Source organism: Triturus cristatus, chromosome 3_2, assembly GCF_964204655.1.
Source record: "Triturus cristatus chromosome 3_2, aTriCri1.1, whole genome shotgun sequence".
Taxonomy (NCBI): Eukaryota; Metazoa; Chordata; class Amphibia; order Caudata; family Salamandridae; genus Triturus; species Triturus cristatus.
In genome coordinates this window covers 827,174,820-827,195,869 of record NC_140584.1, presented here as the reverse complement: position 1 = coordinate 827,195,869, position 21,050 = coordinate 827,174,820, and the positions used below count along the sequence as shown (strand labels likewise).

Below are 21,050 nucleotides of genomic sequence, written 5' to 3'. Positions count from 1 at the left end.
GTACCTGCAAAACAAGTTCCGCCTGCCGCGGTGTTCCTCTCTGCTCTCTCTCTACCCAGTAGTGATACAGCTAGCAAATTGGAGGAGAATATACCTATAACAAGAAAGCAAACCAGTTAACACCGCACTCACCCCAACACCTTTTCTGGTAAGAAACTTTCCTACACATACATACCCTTTCTTTCGCATTCCCATAAAGACTCCATAAAAAGCATAAGTAACGAAAATAAGGGAAGAGGCACTTCATTAGTTATAGTTCTGAGGAGCGGAAGTTCAGTCTCTAGAATCCATTGAGTTATGTACAATGCATAGCGCCAGGATATCTTTAGGCAGAGAACAACAGAAATGCAGCCATCAAAGAGTCAATGTAGAATTCTTTACTCTTCAACTACAGTCAGCAGAAAAACCAATAGACTCCTTGGTTTAAATAAATATAACAGAGCACACAGGTGTCCTTTGATTCAAACACAGTAAGCCAGGACACATAGAATTCGGCTTACAAGCGCCCGCGAACTGAATTAAGTATCTTCACGGGCCACTTCTTGCGGATGTGCCTTTTTGCCCAGAGCCGATCCATTAAATGAGTCCACTCAAGCCCGAGCAGCACCTTGACCCCAGCAGCCGCTGGATCCTCCTCTTTGCCGTGTATAGTACAGCTACGAAAACCAGAAATGACTCTCATCGCGAGAGCACTTGCCTCATCGGCAGCCGCCGAGAATTCTCAGACTCCGGTCCGATCACCAGTCGCGAGCCGGCGCGTAAACAGCAACGGCTTTCCAGGTGCGAACCAGCAGGCAGCCATCTGCTCACTCAGATCCACTTCAAACTCTCCGTGTTTCAAACGGAGAATCCGAAACCATGCAACCGAATAGTGAAACGGTCTTCAACAGCAAGAATAACGCACGCAGTTCGACGTGCATAATCGACTAATGTACCACGTAGCCCCTTCCTCTAAAAGCCTTCTGGCACTTGTAGTTCAGGCGGTGTCGGACTCCCTAAACAGAGCATAAGGAAGGCACGATGAATTCAGACCCTGACAGTATGCCCTCCTCCCATGCGCCTCCTAGGACCAGGCTTGCCAGGGTTGTGGGAATGAAAACAGCGGACCGCACGAGGAGCGTGTACATTATCGCATGGTTACCAGGAATCATCCTCATCCGAGGGGTATCCCTTCCAGGAGATGAGTTACCAGAGCCGCCCTCTTCGGTACCGGGAATCCAACACCCGACGCACCTCATATTCCAATTGACCATCCCTGAACCCAGGAAATACAGCTCTACATTGGGCACCCACCGCTGGTTTCAACAAACTAACATGGAATACGGAATGGATACGTAGTGAAGCTGGTAGTTTAAGCTTATTGGCAACTGGGTTGATTCTGCGCAACACAGTATATTGGCCAATGAATCTGGGATGGAATATACTGCGAACCTTGAAACGTATATTCTTAGTGGACAACCATACGCGATCACCCGGCTGATAACTTGGTTCCTCTTGCCCGTGTCTGTCTTCCCATTTCTTATATGACTGTTTGGCCTGCTTTAGATTGACCTGGATCTTCTAATACATGGTTTGTAGACTCTTGAGATGCAGCATCACAGTAGGTTGGTTAACCACATGACTTGGAATTGTCAGCGGTAATACTATAGCATGAAATCCGGTGTTGGCTCCGAAGGGCGTTTCTTTGATAGAACAGTGCCAAGCATTGTTGTATGACAATTCAGCCAACCACAGTAATAATACCCATGATTCGGTGGCTTCCCTGAAATAGCAACAGAGGTATTTCTTGAGTGTCAGATTTAACCGCTCTGTCTGCCCATCGGTTTGTGGGAGGAAACTGGTAGACAGAGCCACTTCTACTTGAAGGGCTTTACACCACATACACCAGAACCTTGCAATGAATTGTGGTCCTCTGTCAGACACTATGACCCTTAGGAGTTCATGCAACCGAAACACGTGGGACAATAGCAGCTGGGCGGTTTGTCCTGCTGTAGGTAGGTTTTTACATGGAATGAAATGACCCCTTTTAGTCAGAATATCTACCACGACCAGAATGGCATTGTACCCCTGATCATTTGGTAGGCCAAGAACAAAATCCATGCTAATGGTTTGCCATGGCTGCGACGGTGTGGGCATAGACATCAATTTTCCTTTGTTCTTGACCAACTCACGTTTAGTACGAGCACATATCTCACACTGAGCCACCCATTGCATTACATCTTTAGGCAGTCCTTCCCACCAGAATTGTCGTTGTACCAGGTGTAAGGTTTCAGTGCAACCTGGATGGCCTGCAAGGACTGAGTCGCAACACCATTTGAATGCTTTTAGCCTAAGTTCCTGTGCTGGTAAATACAGTTTGTTCTTATACAACGACAATCCATGTTTGAGGGTACGATGAACATCCTGTTCAGCCCATCTTTACCACCAAGCCAGGGATTGAAGTTTTGCTATGTCCTCCAGAAAATGTTCCAACGTTATAGTACATAACACCTTACTGGGACTAACAATTGCTTCGTTGATACCCTTTCAGGGTCTGGTAACCTCATCCTGACGTGAGAACGTGTCCACCTTTCTGTTTTCTTACCCAGGATGAAAGGTAACCACAACATCATATTCCGCAAACAATAACATCCATCCATCTGTCTTTGTGTGAGTTGTCTAGACGTTTTCATGTATTGGAGATTTCGGTGGTCTGTGTATACGGTGACTGGATGATGGGCCCCCCACAGATTCTGCCTCCACTCCTGGAATGCCTTTTTTTATGGCCAACAATTCCTTTTCTGCGACAGTATAGTTGAGCTCAGCAGCATTCAGTTTCCTGGACAAACAGGCAACCGGATTCAGCTGTCCTATATGTTTGTCACGTTGGGACAAAACCGCCCCCACAGCCACATCGGAGGCATCGGCTGCTACGGTAAATGGGACCTCTATTTGTGGATGTCTCAGTATTGTTGTCGTGGTGAATGCCTTTTTCAAATATGAGAATGCTTCCATGGCCTCAGTGCTCCATAGAAATGGCATTCCCTTTCTTAGCAAGCATGTAATTGGAGAGACCAGATGGGAAAAATGAGAGATAAACATACAGTAATGGTTGGCAAAACCTAAGAAGCATTGCACATCTCTCTCATTTTTCGGAACAGGCCACTCTTGAACCGCTTCCACCTTCCTCTCAGCCTTTCTCAATCCTGAAGGGTTTAATATAACCGCTCAAAAATTCCATCTCCTCCACATGAAACACACATTTGCTCAGCTTACAGAACAAACTATGTTCCTGTAACTTCTGAAGTATCTGGGTAACGTACTTCACATGTATGTCCTGATTGTTGCAATATATCAAGATGTTAAACAACCACAAGTCTGTCTACAAAGTCCTTGAGCACATTGTTCAAAAAGAATTAAAAGGCTGCTGGGGCGTTACAAAGCCCGAAGGGCATGACCAAGTACTCAAACAACCCATAGCGTGTTTTAAAAGCCATCTTCCACTCATCTCCCTCACGAATTCGAACCAGATGATAAGCCCCTCTAAGATCGAGTCTGGTGTTGACAGTTGCTTTCCTCACCTGATCCAATAACACCGAGATGAGTGGAAGAGGGTATCTATTCCTTACCGTGTTTTTCTTGAGCATGCGGTAATCAATACACGTCCTCAAAACTCCATTAGCTTTAGCAATGTAGAAAAGAGGCGAAGCTGCTGGTGAGCGGGAGGGCCTAATGAAGCCTATGTCTACGTAATGGTCTAAGTACTCTCTTAGGTGCTTCGTCTCTGGTTCAGACAAGGCATAGACCCTACAAGAGGGGATGGTAGCTCCAGCAATCAAATCTATCTGACAGTCATAGGTACGGTGTGGGGGTAGTTTTTCCGCCTTCTCCTCACAAAAAACTTCCCTATAGGATAAATAAATGGAGGGAAGCACAGTCTCCTGTTCCGCAGCAGTAGCTATATGGAACATCTGTGTAAGAGCCAGGAGATGAGAACCAGGTGTTTGCAAACAATTCAGCCTACACTCTTCTGACTGAAAAACCACTGTCGTCTTCTTCCAATCAACCTGGGTGTTGTGTTGCCACAACCACGGCATTCCCAGTATTACCTCATACTGAGGTGCTTCGATGATGTTCATTATTATGTCTTCTACGTGATCTTGTTGTTCCCCCTTCAGAATCAAACCCACTTTCTCTGCCTGTTCGGTGATGGGACCTGACTTAAGGGGTTTTCCATCCACGGCCAATACCTTTTCAGGGGTATCTCTAGGAATGCGCCGTAGATCCAAACGTTGTACTAACCCACAGGCAATAAAATTCCCTGTGGCTCCTGAATTAATCATCACCCACACTGGGTGTAATTGGTGACCTGCTGTAAGTGTCATGGAAAGCACAATATGTGATTCCGTGTCTTTTAACACCGTGACCGCTAGGTAAGGCAACTTCAGATCCTGTCTCTGATGAGTGTCTACCGCTAAACCCACCTCTGGTGTGGCCCCAATACCGCTCGCATGGACCGTAGTGGTCGCCACCTTTTTGTTAGAATAGAAAGAACCCTGCCCCTTGGGCTTATGAGGGCCTTCTCTCACGAAATGGCCCTTCTTCCCACAATGCATGCATAAGCCCTGAACTCTACAGCTCTCCCTCTCTGCTCTAGACAAAGGTGCTCTGATGGCCTGATGGCTCCCACATCCATGGGTTCAGGTCCCTGTTCACTGGAAGCATTCGGCTGTCTGGTCCCTCTCTCAAGGCGAGCATTAGACCTCTCCCCTTTCTTGCTCTCCCCTCCCCTTTCTGCCAGCCTGTGATCCAGACGTAAGGTACGGTTCATTAAGTCTGTACAAGTATTAGGTTGGGGGTCGATCTGGGCTAGCACATCCTTCATTTCCTCCCTCAATCCCTGATATAAAGCGACATACGCTTCTCCTCAGGCCATGCGGTCTCCGCTACCAACCGATTGAAGGATGTTAAATAGGTAATCAAATCCTGTTTTCCCTGCCTTAACTCCAACAGCTCCCTATCAGCACTGAACGTGGTAGCACGTCGGTCAAAAACCCGTTCAAATTCTCTGTGAAAAGCGTTCCAATCCGATAGCAATGGATCGTCATATTTTACCAGTGGTACCGCCCAATTGGCAGGGTCCCCAGTCAAATATGATATGGCAAACGCCACCCTTGAGTGATTGTAAGGGAAGGAAGCTGGCTTGCACGAAACGTGCAACATGATCTGTGTTAAAAAGGTCTGACTCATCAGGGGATCCCCTGAATATCTCTCTGGATTAGCCAAAGGTATGGGCGCAGGAACATGTACCTGAATCTGTGATGTGGACGCTGATGCGTCAAACGGGTTCCTAGATTGTCTATCAACCCTTTCTCTAAGGGCAGCTGTTTCAGCTCTAGATGCTGCTAATTCCTGATGGACTACAACCAGCGCCTGCAATACTTCATCCAAGGATGCCATCTTTGTGAATCGCCCTGACTGGGAGGAGTGAATATCGTGGCTGTGTAATTCTGTAATGTCCACAGGAACTCCTCGGAATCCAGGCGATGCTCAAAGAGGTCCACCTCTTGACATCCCCAACTCTGACCCACAAAGCACAGAGTATTGAGGCGATCAAGCGAGGGAAAGGAATTAGGGTAGGAACAGCTGGGAATGGGATACCTGCAAACAGAAAACACAGAGATTAGTACAGTTCTACCTCACTGACTACTCTCATAGGGTCTCACTAATGCGACTAGTACCTGCAACACAAGTTCCGCCTGCCGCGGTGTTCCTCTCTGCTCTCTCTCTCTCTACCCAGTAGTGATACAGCTCGCAAACTGGAGAAGAATATACCTATAACAATAAAGCTAACCGGTTAACACCGCACTCACCCCACCACCTTTTCTGGTAAGAAACTTTCCTACACATACATACCCTTTCTTTCGCATTCCCATAAACTCCATAACAAGAATAAGTAAGGAAAATAAGGGAAGAGGCACTTCACTAGTTATAATTCTGAGGAGCAAAAGTGCAGTCTCTAGAATCCTTGCTCCATTGAGTTATGTACAATGCATTGCGCCAGGATATCTTTAGACAGAGAACAACAGAAATGCAGCCATCAAAGAGTCAATGTAGAATTCTTGACTCTTCAACTACAGTCAGCAGAAAAACCAATAGACTCCTTGGTTTAAATAAATATAACAGAGCACACAGGTGTCCTTTGATACAAACACAGTATGCCAGGACACATAGAATTCGGCTTACAAGCCCCTGCGAACTGAAGAAAGTACCTTCACGGACCGCTTCTCGCGGATGTGCCTTTTTCCCCAAAGCCGATCAATTAAATGAGGCCACTCTAGCCCGAGCAACACTTGGACCCCAGCAGCCGCTGGATCCTTCTCTTTGCCGTGTACAGAACGGCTACAAAAACCAGAATTTCGCGAGAGCGCGTCCCTCATTGGAAGCCGCAGAGAATTCTCAGACTCCAGTCCGATCAACAACCGCGAGCCGGCACGTAAACAGCAACGGCTCTCCCTGCGTGAACTAGCAGGCAGCTGTCTGCCCACTCAGATCCACTTCAAACTCTCCGCGTTTCAAACGGAGAATCCGAAACCATGCAGTCGCATAGTGAAACGATCTTCATCAGCAAGAATTACGCACTCAGTTTGAGGTGCATAATCGACTAATGTACCACATAGCCCCTCCCTCTAAAAGCCTTCTGGGACTTGTAGTTCAGGCGGTGTCCATCTCCCTAAATAGAACGTAAGGAAGGCGCGATGAATTCAGACCTTGACACTGTGTGCATTTTTCATTAACTCGCACACTGGCATCAGTGTGGGTTTAATGTGCTGAGCAATTTGATACCAAACTTCCCAGTTTTCAGTGTAGCCATTATGGTGCTGTGGCGTTCGTAATGACAAGCTCCCAGCACCATATACTCTTAATGGTAGCACTGCACTTACAATGTCTAAGAATGGACTTAGACACTGTAGGGTTACAGGGCTCATGCACTGTACCCTCACCACTGGCATAGGGCACCCAGCTAGAGGGGTGACTGATCTATGCCAGGGCAGTGGGTTGTAGGCATGGCACACAGGGAGGTGTGCCATGTCGACTCGTCACTTTGTTCTGCACCAAAACACCCAGCCTGCAAAGGCAGTGTGTGTGTGTAAAGGTACAGGGCCTCTAAGGGTGGCACAGTAAGTGCTGCAGCCCTTAGAGGTCTTCCCTGGTCACAGTGCCGTGGGTACCTGTGGTACCATTCACCAGGGGCTGATCTGTGGCATGAGATGCCAATTGGGTTAGTTTTGGGGAAAGAACACAGGTCCTGGGAACGTGATTGGCAGAGACCCAGAGCACATCAAGTGAAAGTGCATCAGTAGTCTGGCAAAAAGTGGGGGGTGGGGGTGGGGTTTACTGCAACAGAAACCAATTTTCCTACAGATAACCCTTGTGGTAAGATGGTGAGTGGTGGCCGTTGTTGTGATATGGCGAGAGCTGTGTCTGTCAGTCTGCAGAAGAGCAGAATTTTGAGTAGTGAAGTTGTTTTAATGTACGTACCAGCCTACCTGGCTGACATTCCTCATGTTCCCTATCTAGTCTTCCTTGTATCAGAAAGCCCTGCTTATGGTGGATGATGCACCCTACCATGCCTCATCTCCTGGGCCTGTCCCTTGCCACTGTCTACGACTCAATGGACCCTGCACCCAGGCAACCCCTTTTGGGGAAGCCTGGGAAGCATGCTTTGTCTCACTATAGCATGACGCCTATTATTTTGTGTGCTGGTCTCTTCCGGCTGTGTTATGTTTTGTCCTGTTCTACCCTCATTGGTAGACTGGCCTTTCTAGTGTGGGGGTCCTGTGATCACCTTGACCCACTACGGAGCTTTCATGGATCTACTGTGCTCTCTGCATTATCCTCATTACTGTTCCTCTTCTTGCAGGCTGCACATGGTTACCTGGAATGTGGGCACTGCAGGTCCCCCTGATGACGTCTCTAGTCTGCTGCAGATCGAGTCAAGTGTGGGAACTGGTGTGGACATGTACATCATTGGGTGAGTGTAACTGATTTAGTCCTTCTCTGGTGAGTAGTAGTGGATTAGAACCTTCATTGGAGCATGGCACACAAATAAATACAATGTTAAGTAAGAGCTATCACTTCCAAGAAAAGGTCTTAGTTTACTGGTAAGTTAATTAGGGCTGTTTAAATTAGGATAAGTACAGAAAACTAAAAAGTGCTAGCACCTCCAGGCCAAAGTTAGAAATTCAAACGTTGCATCAAAACGCTAAGTACTTAAAAAATTTATAACATTAGGCCATGTAATATGTTATCCAATGGGCAAACTTTGGAGCTGATTTGATTAGTTATGGTCAATGGCTCAAGGATTAAATACTAGTTCTAGCATTTTACTAAGAGCTGTTCAAAAATTCTCACTCAGTGTAAAAGACGTGGCCCCCCTGAAAGATGGATTGGTTTCAGTTTGTTATTATCTATCTACCACTTGCTCTAGTTTCTTTGTGCATGGCTTGGCATCTCCGCAAATTTGAGACTCTGCTGCTGACTATCCTGCCAAAACACTCCAAAGTCTCTCAGCTCCATACCCGACTGTGCAAAACAGGAAAAATGCACCCACCCAAGTCACTGGTGAGGTTATAGGATGCGTAGACCAGTATATTTAATTTAAATTCATGGTTTAATGTCTAATTGGCATTGTCCAACAGGACACAGTTGTGGAGTGATACTAGTTAAGGGTGAAACTGGTCTCAGGATTTCAAGAGGGGGACAGGGTGCAAAGAGAGTACCAAACTACAGCAGTATCTATCTCGCAACAGCCCCATAGGAGAGATTTTCAGTTAGCAGGGTAACCACAGGACTGGGCATTCACCGATTCCACCAATTAATGGATTTAGGGCTGGAGTCCCATTTTCCATTGAAGGTATGAGAGAGCTTTGTGCTAGCCATTTTCATTCTATCTATGTAAGATACATTGACGTACAAGTAATCTAAATGAAACTCATTTGCACTGTCACTTATGGTGGGTTGAGGGGGGTGAGGATGGTATTACCAGACAGGTTGGGGATGGTGCTGGATCACTATCCTTGCCAGTTTATAACATTTTTCTTCAGCGTCTCAAGTCCTGCTGAGAAAGGTTCTTCTGGGGTAGTTCTGTCCGGTTAGACTGCGAGGAACTTGTGGCTTCCTGGCTTTTTCTGCTTGTGATAAAGTCCACTGAGGATTCCAGTCACCTAATCCCTGTGTTGACTTCCTCTTGGTCAAGGTCAAGGTCCTGCTCTTCTTCATCTTCAAAATGATACTCAGAAACTGGGATCGCTTCATCAGTCGATGGCGGAGACAAAGGTATTCTGGACCCAGTCCTGGGCAAAATGATTTTGCCCAGGACTAGTGCAGCCAGTCATTTTTTTTTTTTTTATTTTTTTTTATTTTTTTAAATATTTTTATTGCAGGAATCAGTAAATCGTTGCATAATCGGCCAACATTATATATCAAGCCCGATCAATGAGATACAACCCTCCGTCCCCCCACCGTAAGTTACTTACACAGCCATTCAGCCCACAACCCTAGGGTCGGGCGGCGAAATTCAATGGGGGCTCAGGAGGATGTCGAGGCTGGCCCGGAGGACCCGCTGTCCGTCATCTGCTTTTCCAAACAAGCCTATAAACCCAAAAGAACACCCCACCCTTAACACACCCCAAACCCAGGAAAACCCTCCCCCCCCCCCCCCCGCCATCAGCGCGCGGCACCAGCCGCAACAGGATCTGCGAAAGGACCCACGGGGAACGCAATAGAGCTGAAAAGTGCAATCGTCTATCGGGACTCGGGGCGAGCCTCTTCCTCACGTTCAGAGTCGCAGGGGGCGCAATAATCCCTAAGGGCCTGCACTAACATCTCCCATTCCAGCGCTGCCTCCTGTGCCTTCTCATTACGCTGCCTCCAAGCTAGCTGGTATCTGAGCGTACTCTCCCCCGCCGCCCATTTCAAAAGTTCGCTGTGCCACCGGCTTCCCGTCGGGCCAGCTCGTGCCTTCCAGTTCCTGGTCACCTCTCGTTTAGCAAGGAGCAGCCCCAGGTCAATGAACTTGCTAGATATTTTATTCTTGGGGGTATGAGGGAACCAGTGCAGGAGACCCACCGCCGCGTCAAACGATAAGGATCTCCCCGTCGTCTCCTCCAGGGTCTTCCCCACTTCTTCCCAGTAGGAGGACAATCCCGGGCAGGCCCACAGCATGTGGAGAAGGTCCGCCTCCTGGGCCGGGCACCTGGGGCATTCCGCCGAAGTCGTATTAAAATATCGCCTGATTTTCACCGGGGTCAAATAAGCTCTATGGAGCACGTAGTAGTGGACCAATTGAAAGCGGGCGTGGCGTGTGCCCTTCCAGGCCCTCCGCACCAGCTGGGCCCAGGTCGTCTCCGGGATCTCCCTGCCAATGTCCTCCTCCCAGCGGTTTCTCAAAGTGGTGAGGGGAGCCAGCCCCTCATTGATCAGTCTGCCGTAAAGGCAAGTGACCGCCTTTACCGTGCCCGCAGACATCATCACGTATTGGCATACCGGGGATAAAGGAGGTTCCTCCTGCCCGCATCTCCAGTGCGCCTGGATCGCTCGAACAAGGGCCGAGTGCAGCAAAAAGTCGCCGCGGGGAATCCCGAAGCGATCAATGAGCTCCTGGAAGGGCAAGAACGACCCGTCCTCGTATAGATCACCGATTAGCTGTAGACCGGCGTCCTCCCAGGTCGCCAGCCGCGACCAATCACCCCCATGGGGCAGAGCCGTTAGCATCCCCAGCGGTATTTCGGGCGCGTACGGTGTTCGCAGATGGCCCCGGGCGTGAGCTCGGTTCCAGCACAGGCGAACAGTCCGCTCCTCCATTGACAAGTCCTGCAAGGCCAACCGTTGTCTCATCGCTATGAAGGAGAGAACATGCCTGGCCATGCCCGTTCCCCTCTGTTCTTCGGGGCCCCGGAACTCCCGGGCGATCTCCTGGGTGAAGGCCTGGAGCTGCGCCGCCAAATAATACTTTTCGAAGTCCGGCACCGCAAGCCCACCCTCCTCCTTCGGCCTCAGCAGGGTCTTGAGGGACACCCGCCGGCGGCCCGAACCCCAAAGGAATCCGACTATCATGGATCGTAATAGTCGAAACGTGGTCGGTGGGACCCAGATCGGTAGTGTCCGGAAGTGATATAGCAACCGGGGAAGCGCCACCATTTTAAGCAAAGCAATCCGCCCCGCCACCGAGAGCGGTAGCGTGGCCCAAAAGCCCATACTGCCTCGAAGTGCTCGAATGCCCCGGGCAATGTTCCCATCCAGGAGGCCAGAAGGTTCATGGTAGACATACACCCCTAGATACTTAAAGCAGTCGGGTTCCCATCTAATCTCCCTACTCAGAGCAGGGGTAGGGGTGCCCCTGCGGACCGGGAAAAGACAGGTCTTAGTCCAATTCACTCGGAGGCCCGAGACCTCCCCAAACTCCGTGAGTGCCGTCGCAGCCCCATGTAGGGCAGCGAGCGGGTCTTCTAGGAAGAGCAACAGGTCGTCTGCATACAGTGAAATGTAATGCGGGCCCGAAGGAGTCCACAGGCCCGTGTAATGGGCTCCCGACCGGAGATGCAGTGCAAGAGGTTCCACCGCCAGCGCAAAGAGCAGTGGGGATAACGAGCATCCCTGCCTCGTGCCTCGTTCCACCGGATATTGTGAGGAGATCAGCGGTCCTGCCCGAACCCTGGCTGACGCCGAGGCGTACAGAACCCTGGTCCACCTGATGAAGCCCTCCCCGAGGCCGAACCTCTGCAACACAGTACAAAGGTAGTCCCATTCCAGGCTATCAAAAGCCTTCTCTAAATCCACTGATAGGACAACCGGGCACGGGGCGTCTACAAGCGGTTCCCCTAGCAAGCGGAACAACCTGCGAATGTTCATGGTCGTGTTACGCCTGGGGATAAAGCCAGCCTGGTCCTCATGTACCAAGGAGCTCATGTGGCCGAGCAGCCTCGAGGCCAAGATGCTGCTCAGTATTTTATAATCCACCGTCAGCATCGATAAGGGACGGTAAGACCCCGGATCGGAGGAATCCCTTCCGGGCTTGAGGAGCGGGACCACCAATGCCTCACACATCGAGCCTGGGAGACGCCCAAGCCTCTTCGCCTCCCTGTATACTACCAACAACCTAGGGGCTAGGAGATCGGCATAAGCCGCATAGAACTCCACAGGAAGGCCGTCCAGGCCCGGGGTCTTATTTCTCGCCATCTTTTTGATGGCGCTACGGATCTCTCCCAATTCTATGTCGGACCCCAAGGCTTTCGCCACGTCCCGCTCCATTGTTCGGATCTCTAGAGGCCGCAAATAGTTATCGAGCAGGTCAGGGTCTCGGACGGAGCGACTGCGGTACAAGCGCTCGTAATATTGCCGGTAGCAGCTCAGAATCGCAGGCTGGGTGTACACCTGGATTCCGTCTGCCCTGCGCATGGACGTCGTCAGTGAGGACTGCCGCGTAGGGTTGGCCAGCCATGCCAACAGCGCGCTCGACCTATCCCCCTCTGCGATGGACCGAACCGTATAGGCCTTATAGTCAAAACAGCGGAGCCGTTCGACCTCCGCCGCCACCGCCTCCTTCGCCTCCGCCGTGCGCGCCTGTAATTCGGGGCGCCCGGGGCGGCGTAACTCCAACTCACCGAGTTTTCGATCCGCTGCCTCTAGGTCGGCGAGGATAATTCGCCTCACGCCGACCTGTTTAGAAATGCAGTACCCCCTCACCACCACCTTAAAAGCGTCCCACTCTAACGCTCTCGAGCTCGCGGTACCACCATTGGACGCAAAGTACTCTGAGATCGTATCACCTAGGTCCGCCTTGAAAACACTGTCCTCAAGGATCTCGGGCTGTAATTTCCAGGTGGGCACCGCAGGCACCCCGGGAAACCAGCGAAGGTCCAACAGGAGGGGGTTATGGTCAGAAATGGTCCTGGTCAAATATTCAGACCGGACCGCTGCTGAAACCAGTTCGGGCGAACCAAGAAATCCGTCCAGTCGAACGTGCAATTCATGGAGGCTCGAGAAGTAGGAGTAGTCCCTAGTTGCGGGGTGTTGCGCCCTCCAAATATCCGTTAGACCCCAGTGAGTCTGCCAGTCCCGACGATCCCTAGCCAAGCGACGAACCGGAGAATCGGGGAGGGGTGGATGCGAGCGGTCAATGTCTACATCCACTACTGAGTTGAAATCTCCACCGAGCAGGAGGGGCCCGGAGAGGCAATGGGCCAACGAGCCCGATAACCTGGAAAGGAAGGCAGTCTGGTCTACATTAGGAGCGTACACACAGCAAACGTTTAGGTCTCTCCCTCCCAGAGTCCCCGAAATAGCCACATAACGCCCCTCTGGATCTATCACTGTGTTCGTGACCTGGAAGGGAACCCCAGCCCTAACCCAGATCAGCGCCCCTCTGGCATACGCAGAGTACGAAGTGCAAAAGACCTGCCCCCTCCACCTACGCTGTAATGCCGCCCCTTCCGCCTTGTTCAGATGAGTCTCCTGCAGCAGCGCCATTTGTATTCCCCTACGCACTAAGTAAGCGTGGACCTTGTGACGCCTGGACATAGTGTGAAGCCCCCGTACGTTCCAAGTAACACATTTCAAATTAGCAACCTCAGCCATTGTCCCAAATTGTTCTCGCAAAGTCTTCCCCTCTGGGTCCCAACAATAACAGGACATCGATCCTCATAGCACTGATGGCGGCCATTGTCCCCAACCAAAACTTAACAACCCAAATATGAATCAACTCCCCATCCACCCTCCCCAGAACAGGACCCAAATAGCACCATCTAGTTCCCATCCAAACCATACTCTCCAACAACCCACTATACCCTGCTAATCCTGCAGTCGCCACCGCAGGAAGGCCTTAAGGGCCGGGTGCGGGCCGGGCGGAGGCAGTGGGCCCTCGACGCTCAGGCCACCAGGACTAAAACAAGCCCAAAACAGTGTCACAAGTAAACCCCCTCGGGGCAAATCCAGGGCACCCCACCCTCCCTACCCCGGTAGTCAGCATCTCTTATCGACACCCGCCACCCCCCCGCCGGGCCCCCACCCAAAGTGAAGAAGCTCACCCCGTTACCCCTGTCCATCCAGAAGGTCCTCCACCGATTGCGGTGTGATCACCGGCGTGTGGTCACTGTCAGGCACGGATTCCTCGGAGTCCGTTGGACCCCCCTCGTCATCAGGGACCGCTTCCTCCGCAATGGCATCGTCCCGTGAACCAGACAGCGCTGATAGCACCTCTAGTACTCCCTTCCGCTCCGTCGATGTCTCTACAGTTGAGGGACCCCCCGAGCGGCCACGGCGACCCCGAATCCTCCTGGACCTCCGTCTCCGCTCCGGCTCCGCCACCTGTCGAGGCGAAGAGCCGGATCCACCTTTCCCCGCTCTATAGAGTTCGAGCCAGTGACAAACGTCCTCTGGGGTATCGAAGAACTGAGTTTTGTCATCGACAATTATGCGGAGCCTCGCAGGATAGAAGAGCGAGTACTGAATGCCCTCGCTCCGGAGCTCGCGCTTGACCGCCAGGAAGGAAAACCGTCTGCGTTGAGTTTCATAGGTGTAATCCGGGAAGATGTTCACCTGGCTGTTTGCCACTTTAAATGGCCCATTAAGTCTTGCGACATTGAGGATGAGGTCTCTGTCCCTAAAGTGCAATAATCGCGCCACCACCGGTCGTGGGGCACGTCCCTGCTGCGGTGGCCTCGCCGGGACCCTATGGGCTCGCTCCAGGGTGTAGAAGGGGGATAGACCCTCCGGGGCCACCGTGTCTCGGAGCCAGGCCTCCAGATATGCCACCATGTCGCCATCCTCAATCTTTTCCGGCAGGCCCACCACGCGGATGTTGTTCCTCCTGTTACGGCCTTCCGCATCCTCCGCTCTCTGCTCCAGGACCGCAATCCGGGATAAGGCATCCTTCATATCCGCAGCCAAGGTTCGCTGTGCCGGCTCCAAGGTTTTCACCGAGCCCTCCACTTCCTTGACCCGGTCCGAAAGTTTGCCGTGGTCCGCTCTAAGGAGACCCAAGCTCGTCGCTACCTGGGCAATGTCCTGCTGGAGGGCCGAGCGCGTGGTCGCTATTGCCTCTAAGACGCGGTCAAATTGCTGCTGCAGTGGTGCACCGCCGGCATCCCCCGGGCTCCCGCGTTCCTCCTTGTCCTGGGTCTCCGAGTCCGAGACAGCTGGGGCAGTCCCCTTGGCTCCTCTAGGTTTCCCCATGTCGCCGGCCGCTCTCCGTGCGGGTCCCGGAGCAGGCGCCCCCGAGTGCAGGCCCCGACTGTGATTCCCTCGGGTGCTAGGCCTCAGGTCGAGTGCCGGAGATCCCCGTCTCCAGGGCCCGTCGGATCCTCTCAACCCTGGCTCATGCCACCAACACGGCGTCCGGGGGCACCGAGGAGGAGGCGGAGACAACCGTCGCCAGGTCGGGCAGGCCCGCACGGCCGACAGAGTCCCGGAGTGGATGTCACCAGCTCCACCGGACGATTCGCGGCCCCAGAGGGTTGCGCCTCCCATGGAAGTGGGTCGGCCAGGAGAAAGTAGCCAAGTGCGGTGTAGGGAGTGGGGCCCCCGTCGGGACCTCCCGACGTCCCCGCGTGGGATCCGCTATGGTGTAGGCCTCCGTTCATCCGAGTGCAATCCCCGTTAAAAGAGACCGCTCTGACCGATGTCCAGCTCCAACCCCCACCGGGAGCCGGCAGAGCAGGGGATGCACCGCCGTCAGCAATGTTCCTCCAGTCTAATGGATCCGGCCAGGGGGACAAAGAAGTCCGGGCGCCATGTTGGGTCGCACTGCGTAGTACCCCAAACTGCGATTTTCGCCGGGTCACCGCTCGTGCCGATCGCGCCAGGGGCCCCGGCAGGTTTCCGTCGGGCCGGTCAGCAAAATGCGGGGGCTGGGGTGCCCCGCAGCCACCGAATTACAGGATAATCACGGGCTCAGTCCCGGAGCCGAGCTCTCAGGCGACCATCACCATCGGCGCCCAAGCCACGCCCCCTAGTGCAGCCAGTCATGTCTCGAAGTTTAGGCAAATACAATTTAATTGGCCAAAAAGGCCAGTATATGGACTTATTCAGGGATCATAGGGGAAAGCAAGAGACAATCAAATGGGGAGCTTCAAGCTTCATTCTAATCCTGAATTTCTCAAGTATTGGAACTTTCATAGATTCACATGCTTGAATCATTCCCCATAGGGAGTCCCTGATATCTTAATAAAGCAATGTCATAATAAACATATAACATAGAGGCCTAAGGCCTTTTTTTTAGTAACATTTCACAAAAAACCACCAAACTCAAAAGTCAACCAATCAGATGGTACCACCCTTTAGAACCTTCCTGAGAGAAGCTGCAGTGCCTCCGATTTTCTACCGCATGTTGTGCTAGGGAGTCTCCACTGAGCTCTGCTCAGTTTTCTTCAGTCACAAATATCTAAAGAAGATTTTCACATAGTTTTCCACTCTACATCAGTGGTTTCCCTCAACAACTACCTGCACTTGATCTTTTGGTGCTTCAAACTAGTTTCAACCATGCCAGAGACAGCAAAAAAGGGGCTCTTCAGATCCTGTGGCACTTGCAAGAAGAAGAGGCTCCGCATTGGTGTCCCTTATAAAGACTGTATATACTGTCTCTATCCAGAGCAAATAACAAGGGACTGTTAGGTATGTTGCATGTTTTCTAATAAGACTTTAAAGGATAGAGAAGGATGTCTCCTTCTCTGGCTGCAGAAACTCAAATGCAGAGACACTCTCTCTCTGATGCAGAAAGCAACACCTCCTCAATGTCATCTTCTGAAACGCCTGTTAAAAGAGCTAGAGAGGATCTATTACCTCATACCTCTCAAGAACCCCCAAAAAAGGTGTCTAAACAGTCTTCTGAGGGTGCTCATAAGCACCGAAGCCCCCCATGTCATCTTACAAGTGTGCCCTACCTCTATCTAGTAAGGAGAAAAAGAACCCAGACTTCTCTTCAAAATCGCTTCAGAAGTCTACTTCAGAGCTCCCTACACCTCATCCTATGGTGCAGCAAAAAACGCTGGCTGATTACTCGTCGATGGCATCTCCATTGACGAAGACATCGATGAAGCCCTCCTCAGCCTCTTGAGTGGCATCTACAGTTAACACCATCATGGTGCCTGTGACTGCATTATTACGTCGATTCTTTCATCAATGGCTTCAGTGCCAGTGCCGTCTACGATAAACGGATTACTTTCGTTGGCGCTGTCGTTGACAGGAAACACCCCCCCCCCCCCCCCCATCGACAGAGCGCTGGTCGACTACTCCACCAACGACAGCGCAGCAACTGACGAAGGCTCCTTTGCCCATGGATGCTTTCCCGTCTACGGAGCCTAACCGGTTGACGATCCAACCATCAATAATCAAGAGACCGTCTACATTGCCTCTTTCATCGTCGATGACTCAGGTACAGAAATTTTAAAATCGGATTACGCCATCCCTTCCCTTCACGAGTAAGATGTCCTCACTGCTCCCATCACACCTCCTAGATCAGGAAGATTTGGATGAAGATAACCTTTATGGAGCACCTCAGAGCCTCTCTGAGCTTCATCTAAAATGCCAGGATTACTTAGATGAAGGGGAATATTATGAGCATGACTACTACTCGCAGGGCTATCAACCCCCTCAGCAATGCCAACAAGATATTTTATGTGCACTGTCCTCTCTCCTTACGGATTTACAGGCCATGTTATCTGACTTCAAGACTCTCTTCCATCTAGTCTCTGCTCCAGGTTGCCATGCTCCTGTTGCAGTAACTTCTGTGCCTTCTCAGTCTCTCTCCCCTCAGCCAACTATTACTCTACCTCCTACTACACCAGTGCACAGATCTATGTCTATGCTACCATTACACGACGCAACTTCATCTGATGAAGATAGGGAAGAAGGTGAGCTTCTGGATCACCATGATGAATGGGACAACTATGTCCTGCCAACACCAGCATCCCCATCACCTCAAATTATTGACTTACCTCCTGAGGATATAGGAGGTTTTCACTGTCTCCTAGAGAGGAAGGCCACTCACTTTGACCTACCTATGCCACTCACTTTGACCTATCTATGCCTGCCATGCAACATGATTGTTTCCTGTTTGATTTTAAGGAGCCCTTTCACAAAACTGTAAAAGCCATACTAATCATAGACGTATGTATGGAGGCAGGGCCTAAAGACTATGCGCAACCCTGCTAAATTACCAGCAGTATTGCCCAAGCTGGAGAAGAAGTATAAGGCCCCAAAGGATGCACCTGCTTGCCTCACGGGTCAACCTAAACCAGGCTCAGTCATTTTCCAGGCGGCACAACAAAGATCACGTGATCCGTCTACACCCGTTGTAGTGCCTCCAAACAAAGATGGTAGGGGTTTAGATAACATCAGCAAATGTTTCCATCTATATCAGCCCTCACAGTAAGGCCAATTCTTTAGCCCTCTTTGGCCGCTATGAACGGCAGATGTGGTCCGATATAGCCCCATGTATGAATAAGCTTCTCAAGCAGGTTGGAGGAGAAGCAAAGAAGATGTTGCTGGAAGGTCAGTGTTCCTTCTCCGAGATAATCCCCTGTGCCATGGATATTGCCTCCACAGGCTTTAGGCAGCTCACGGGCACAATGGTCCTACGCCATCAGGCATGGCTGAAGGCGACCAATTTCCGACTGAAAGTCCAAACAAAAATATTAGCCCTGCCATATGATGGAGAGGCTTCGTTTAGAAAGCACATTGATGAGGCTCTACAAACCCTCAAGATGAATACTGACACTGCCAGATCACTGAGTACTTTACAGTATAAAAAGTGCCTTTTCAAGGCGCCCGAGGAGGATATCAGCAATACCGTTATCCAAAATATTCCTCTAATACTCAACAAATCCGCTCACAATATCAGCAATGGCAACCACCCTGCTCAGAGGAAAGTCAGGAGAACAGGGCAAAGACACCAATTGCAGACAATGACTTCCATCAGGCGCCAGCTACCCCACTTTTTATTTCAACTAAAATAACCAAACACCTTTATCGTTGGAGACACATCACAACGGATCAATGGGTCCTAGACCTTATTCAATTCAGACACCTGTTAGAATTTATGCAAATCCCTCCCCCAACTCCACCACATCCGTACATCCAGAAATATCCATCTTCGTACCAGAGATCAAAACGATGCTGCAAAAGGGGTCGATAGAGAGAGTTCACAGTTTCCAGAAAGGGAAAGGATTCTACTCCAGTTTTTTCTTAATACGCAAGAAGTCAAGGCAGTGAAGACCATTTTTTAATTGGAGGGAGCTCAACAAATTTCTCAAGAAACAATCCTTTCACATGATTACACTCCGAGACATATTGCAACTCCACAACAACTGAGATTACGTCGCCCCTGGAATCTCCAAGATGCCTATTTTCATGTACCTATTCATCACAAACACAGAATGTTCCTCAGATTCACAGTAGCCAGCAGTCACTTTCAGTTCCAGGTGTTACCATTTGGTTGCTCGACTGGTATACTCACCCAGCAAATGTCTCTGCAGATCTCCTGTTTCTTCCTCCGCCATCTCTGCTGGTAATTACAACAGATTTTTCCATGGACAGATGGGGAGCTTACCTCCAGGACTTTCAGGTCAGCAGCAAAAGGCCTCCTTCAAATCGCAGTCTGTACATCAATCTGATCAAACTCAGAGCAGTATACCTTGCTCTACAATCCTTCTTTTCCAGATTCGACCATCGCCAGTGCTCGTGCGGGCAGACAACACCACAACGATGGCCAAACAGGGAGGCACCAGATCGCGCCTGCTGTCCCAGGAAGCACAACTAATGTGGCAATGGTGCATCCAACAAATGATGCACCTAACGGCAGAGCATGTACCAGAAACACTAAACACCATAGCAGACATTTTAAGCAGGCTCAAAATTTCCTGCCGTGATGAATCCCACATTGAATGTGGATTTATTCACCATTGTCGTCACCTGCAACCATCGGTTATTCTGCCTCGGAATGTCTCAGATAGATTTATAACAGGGCCTTCCCGGTCCGCTGTTAGTCAGGTAAGATCTTTCTGGAGCAAGGAGATTGTAGTAGCCTGTTCAAAACCCACCACAATCAACAGGATAGTGAGCAGACCATGTTGCCAAGCACCTGGTGACACATCTTTTCTCACCTCTAGTTATTCAAGCCCCATGCTCTATTAGGCAGACTCCTCGGGCATTTCTTCCCTTTGCTCCTGCCGATATAGAATCTTAGAAATTTGAGGTCTTTGACAAGAATATATCGTCAATGGAAAGCCTCCAAGGAAAGCAGTGCAATGACAAGACCCCTTGGTCTAAAGTTACCTCAGCAAAGCTGCAGGTAGGTAGGGGATATGCAAGAGGCTTTAACTTTTGCTAACTACAGTCCTCGTAACAGGAAAACAGCCTTAGATTCATCTCTTAAAGCAGTGGCGAGGTTGTGGTAAAATGAGAGCACTTCGGCCCCTGGTTTGCTCTGCCTTCTCCTCCCTTGCCTCTCTTGGGAAACCGCTCTTGTTCCACCGTGTTGAGCTACGTGTTCCTGAGTGAGGTCATGACTTCCGACCAATGGGTCATTCAAATTGTGGAAAGAGGGGGTGTACCCTACCCTTCCAATAGACCCTGCCCCATATCCCCCTCCAGTCACAAGAAAGAACAGATGTGCATCATGCAACAAGTGGTGGACCTCCTCATGCAGAAAAGAGCAGTGGAGATGGTGCGAGGGCAGGAAATTGAGTGCTACTCTTAGTAGTTCCTGGTTCCCAAAAAGACAGCGGTCTATGTCCAATTCTAGACTTCGGGGCCTTGAACTTCTTCCTTTATGAGGAGATGCACTCCACCTTCATTCCTAGAAGGACCCTTCGCATGCAAGATCTGCAGATTTCAAAGCAGTGTACCTACTCTGCCCCTAAACAAAGCTACCACTCACACCCCATGCAATCGAGAGATTAGGCCACCCCTTGTCACTAGCGAACAGGAAAGATCCCCGTACACCTCCCATTATAACAACAGAGGCTGGAATTGCTTTCTGGCCAATGTCAGATCTTTACCCAAACATGCTATAC

At 50.6% G+C, this 21,050-nt stretch overlaps 1 protein-coding gene across 5 annotated transcripts in view; it reads left to right on the top strand.

Annotated features, from left to right (window-relative positions):
• The window catches only part of INPP5K (inositol polyphosphate-5-phosphatase K), a 501,130-nt gene that overhangs the window by 204,203 nt on the left and 275,877 nt on the right, over window positions 1–21,050 (top strand). For all 5 annotated transcript variants that reach the window (XM_085649054.1, XM_085649055.1, XM_085649052.1 and 2 more), the window contains one exon: window positions 7,904–8,014. In XM_085649054.1, coding sequence (XP_085505180.1) covers window positions 7,904–8,014 — 111 coding nt within the window. The remainder of the gene's footprint in view (window positions 1–7,903; window positions 8,015–21,050) is intronic.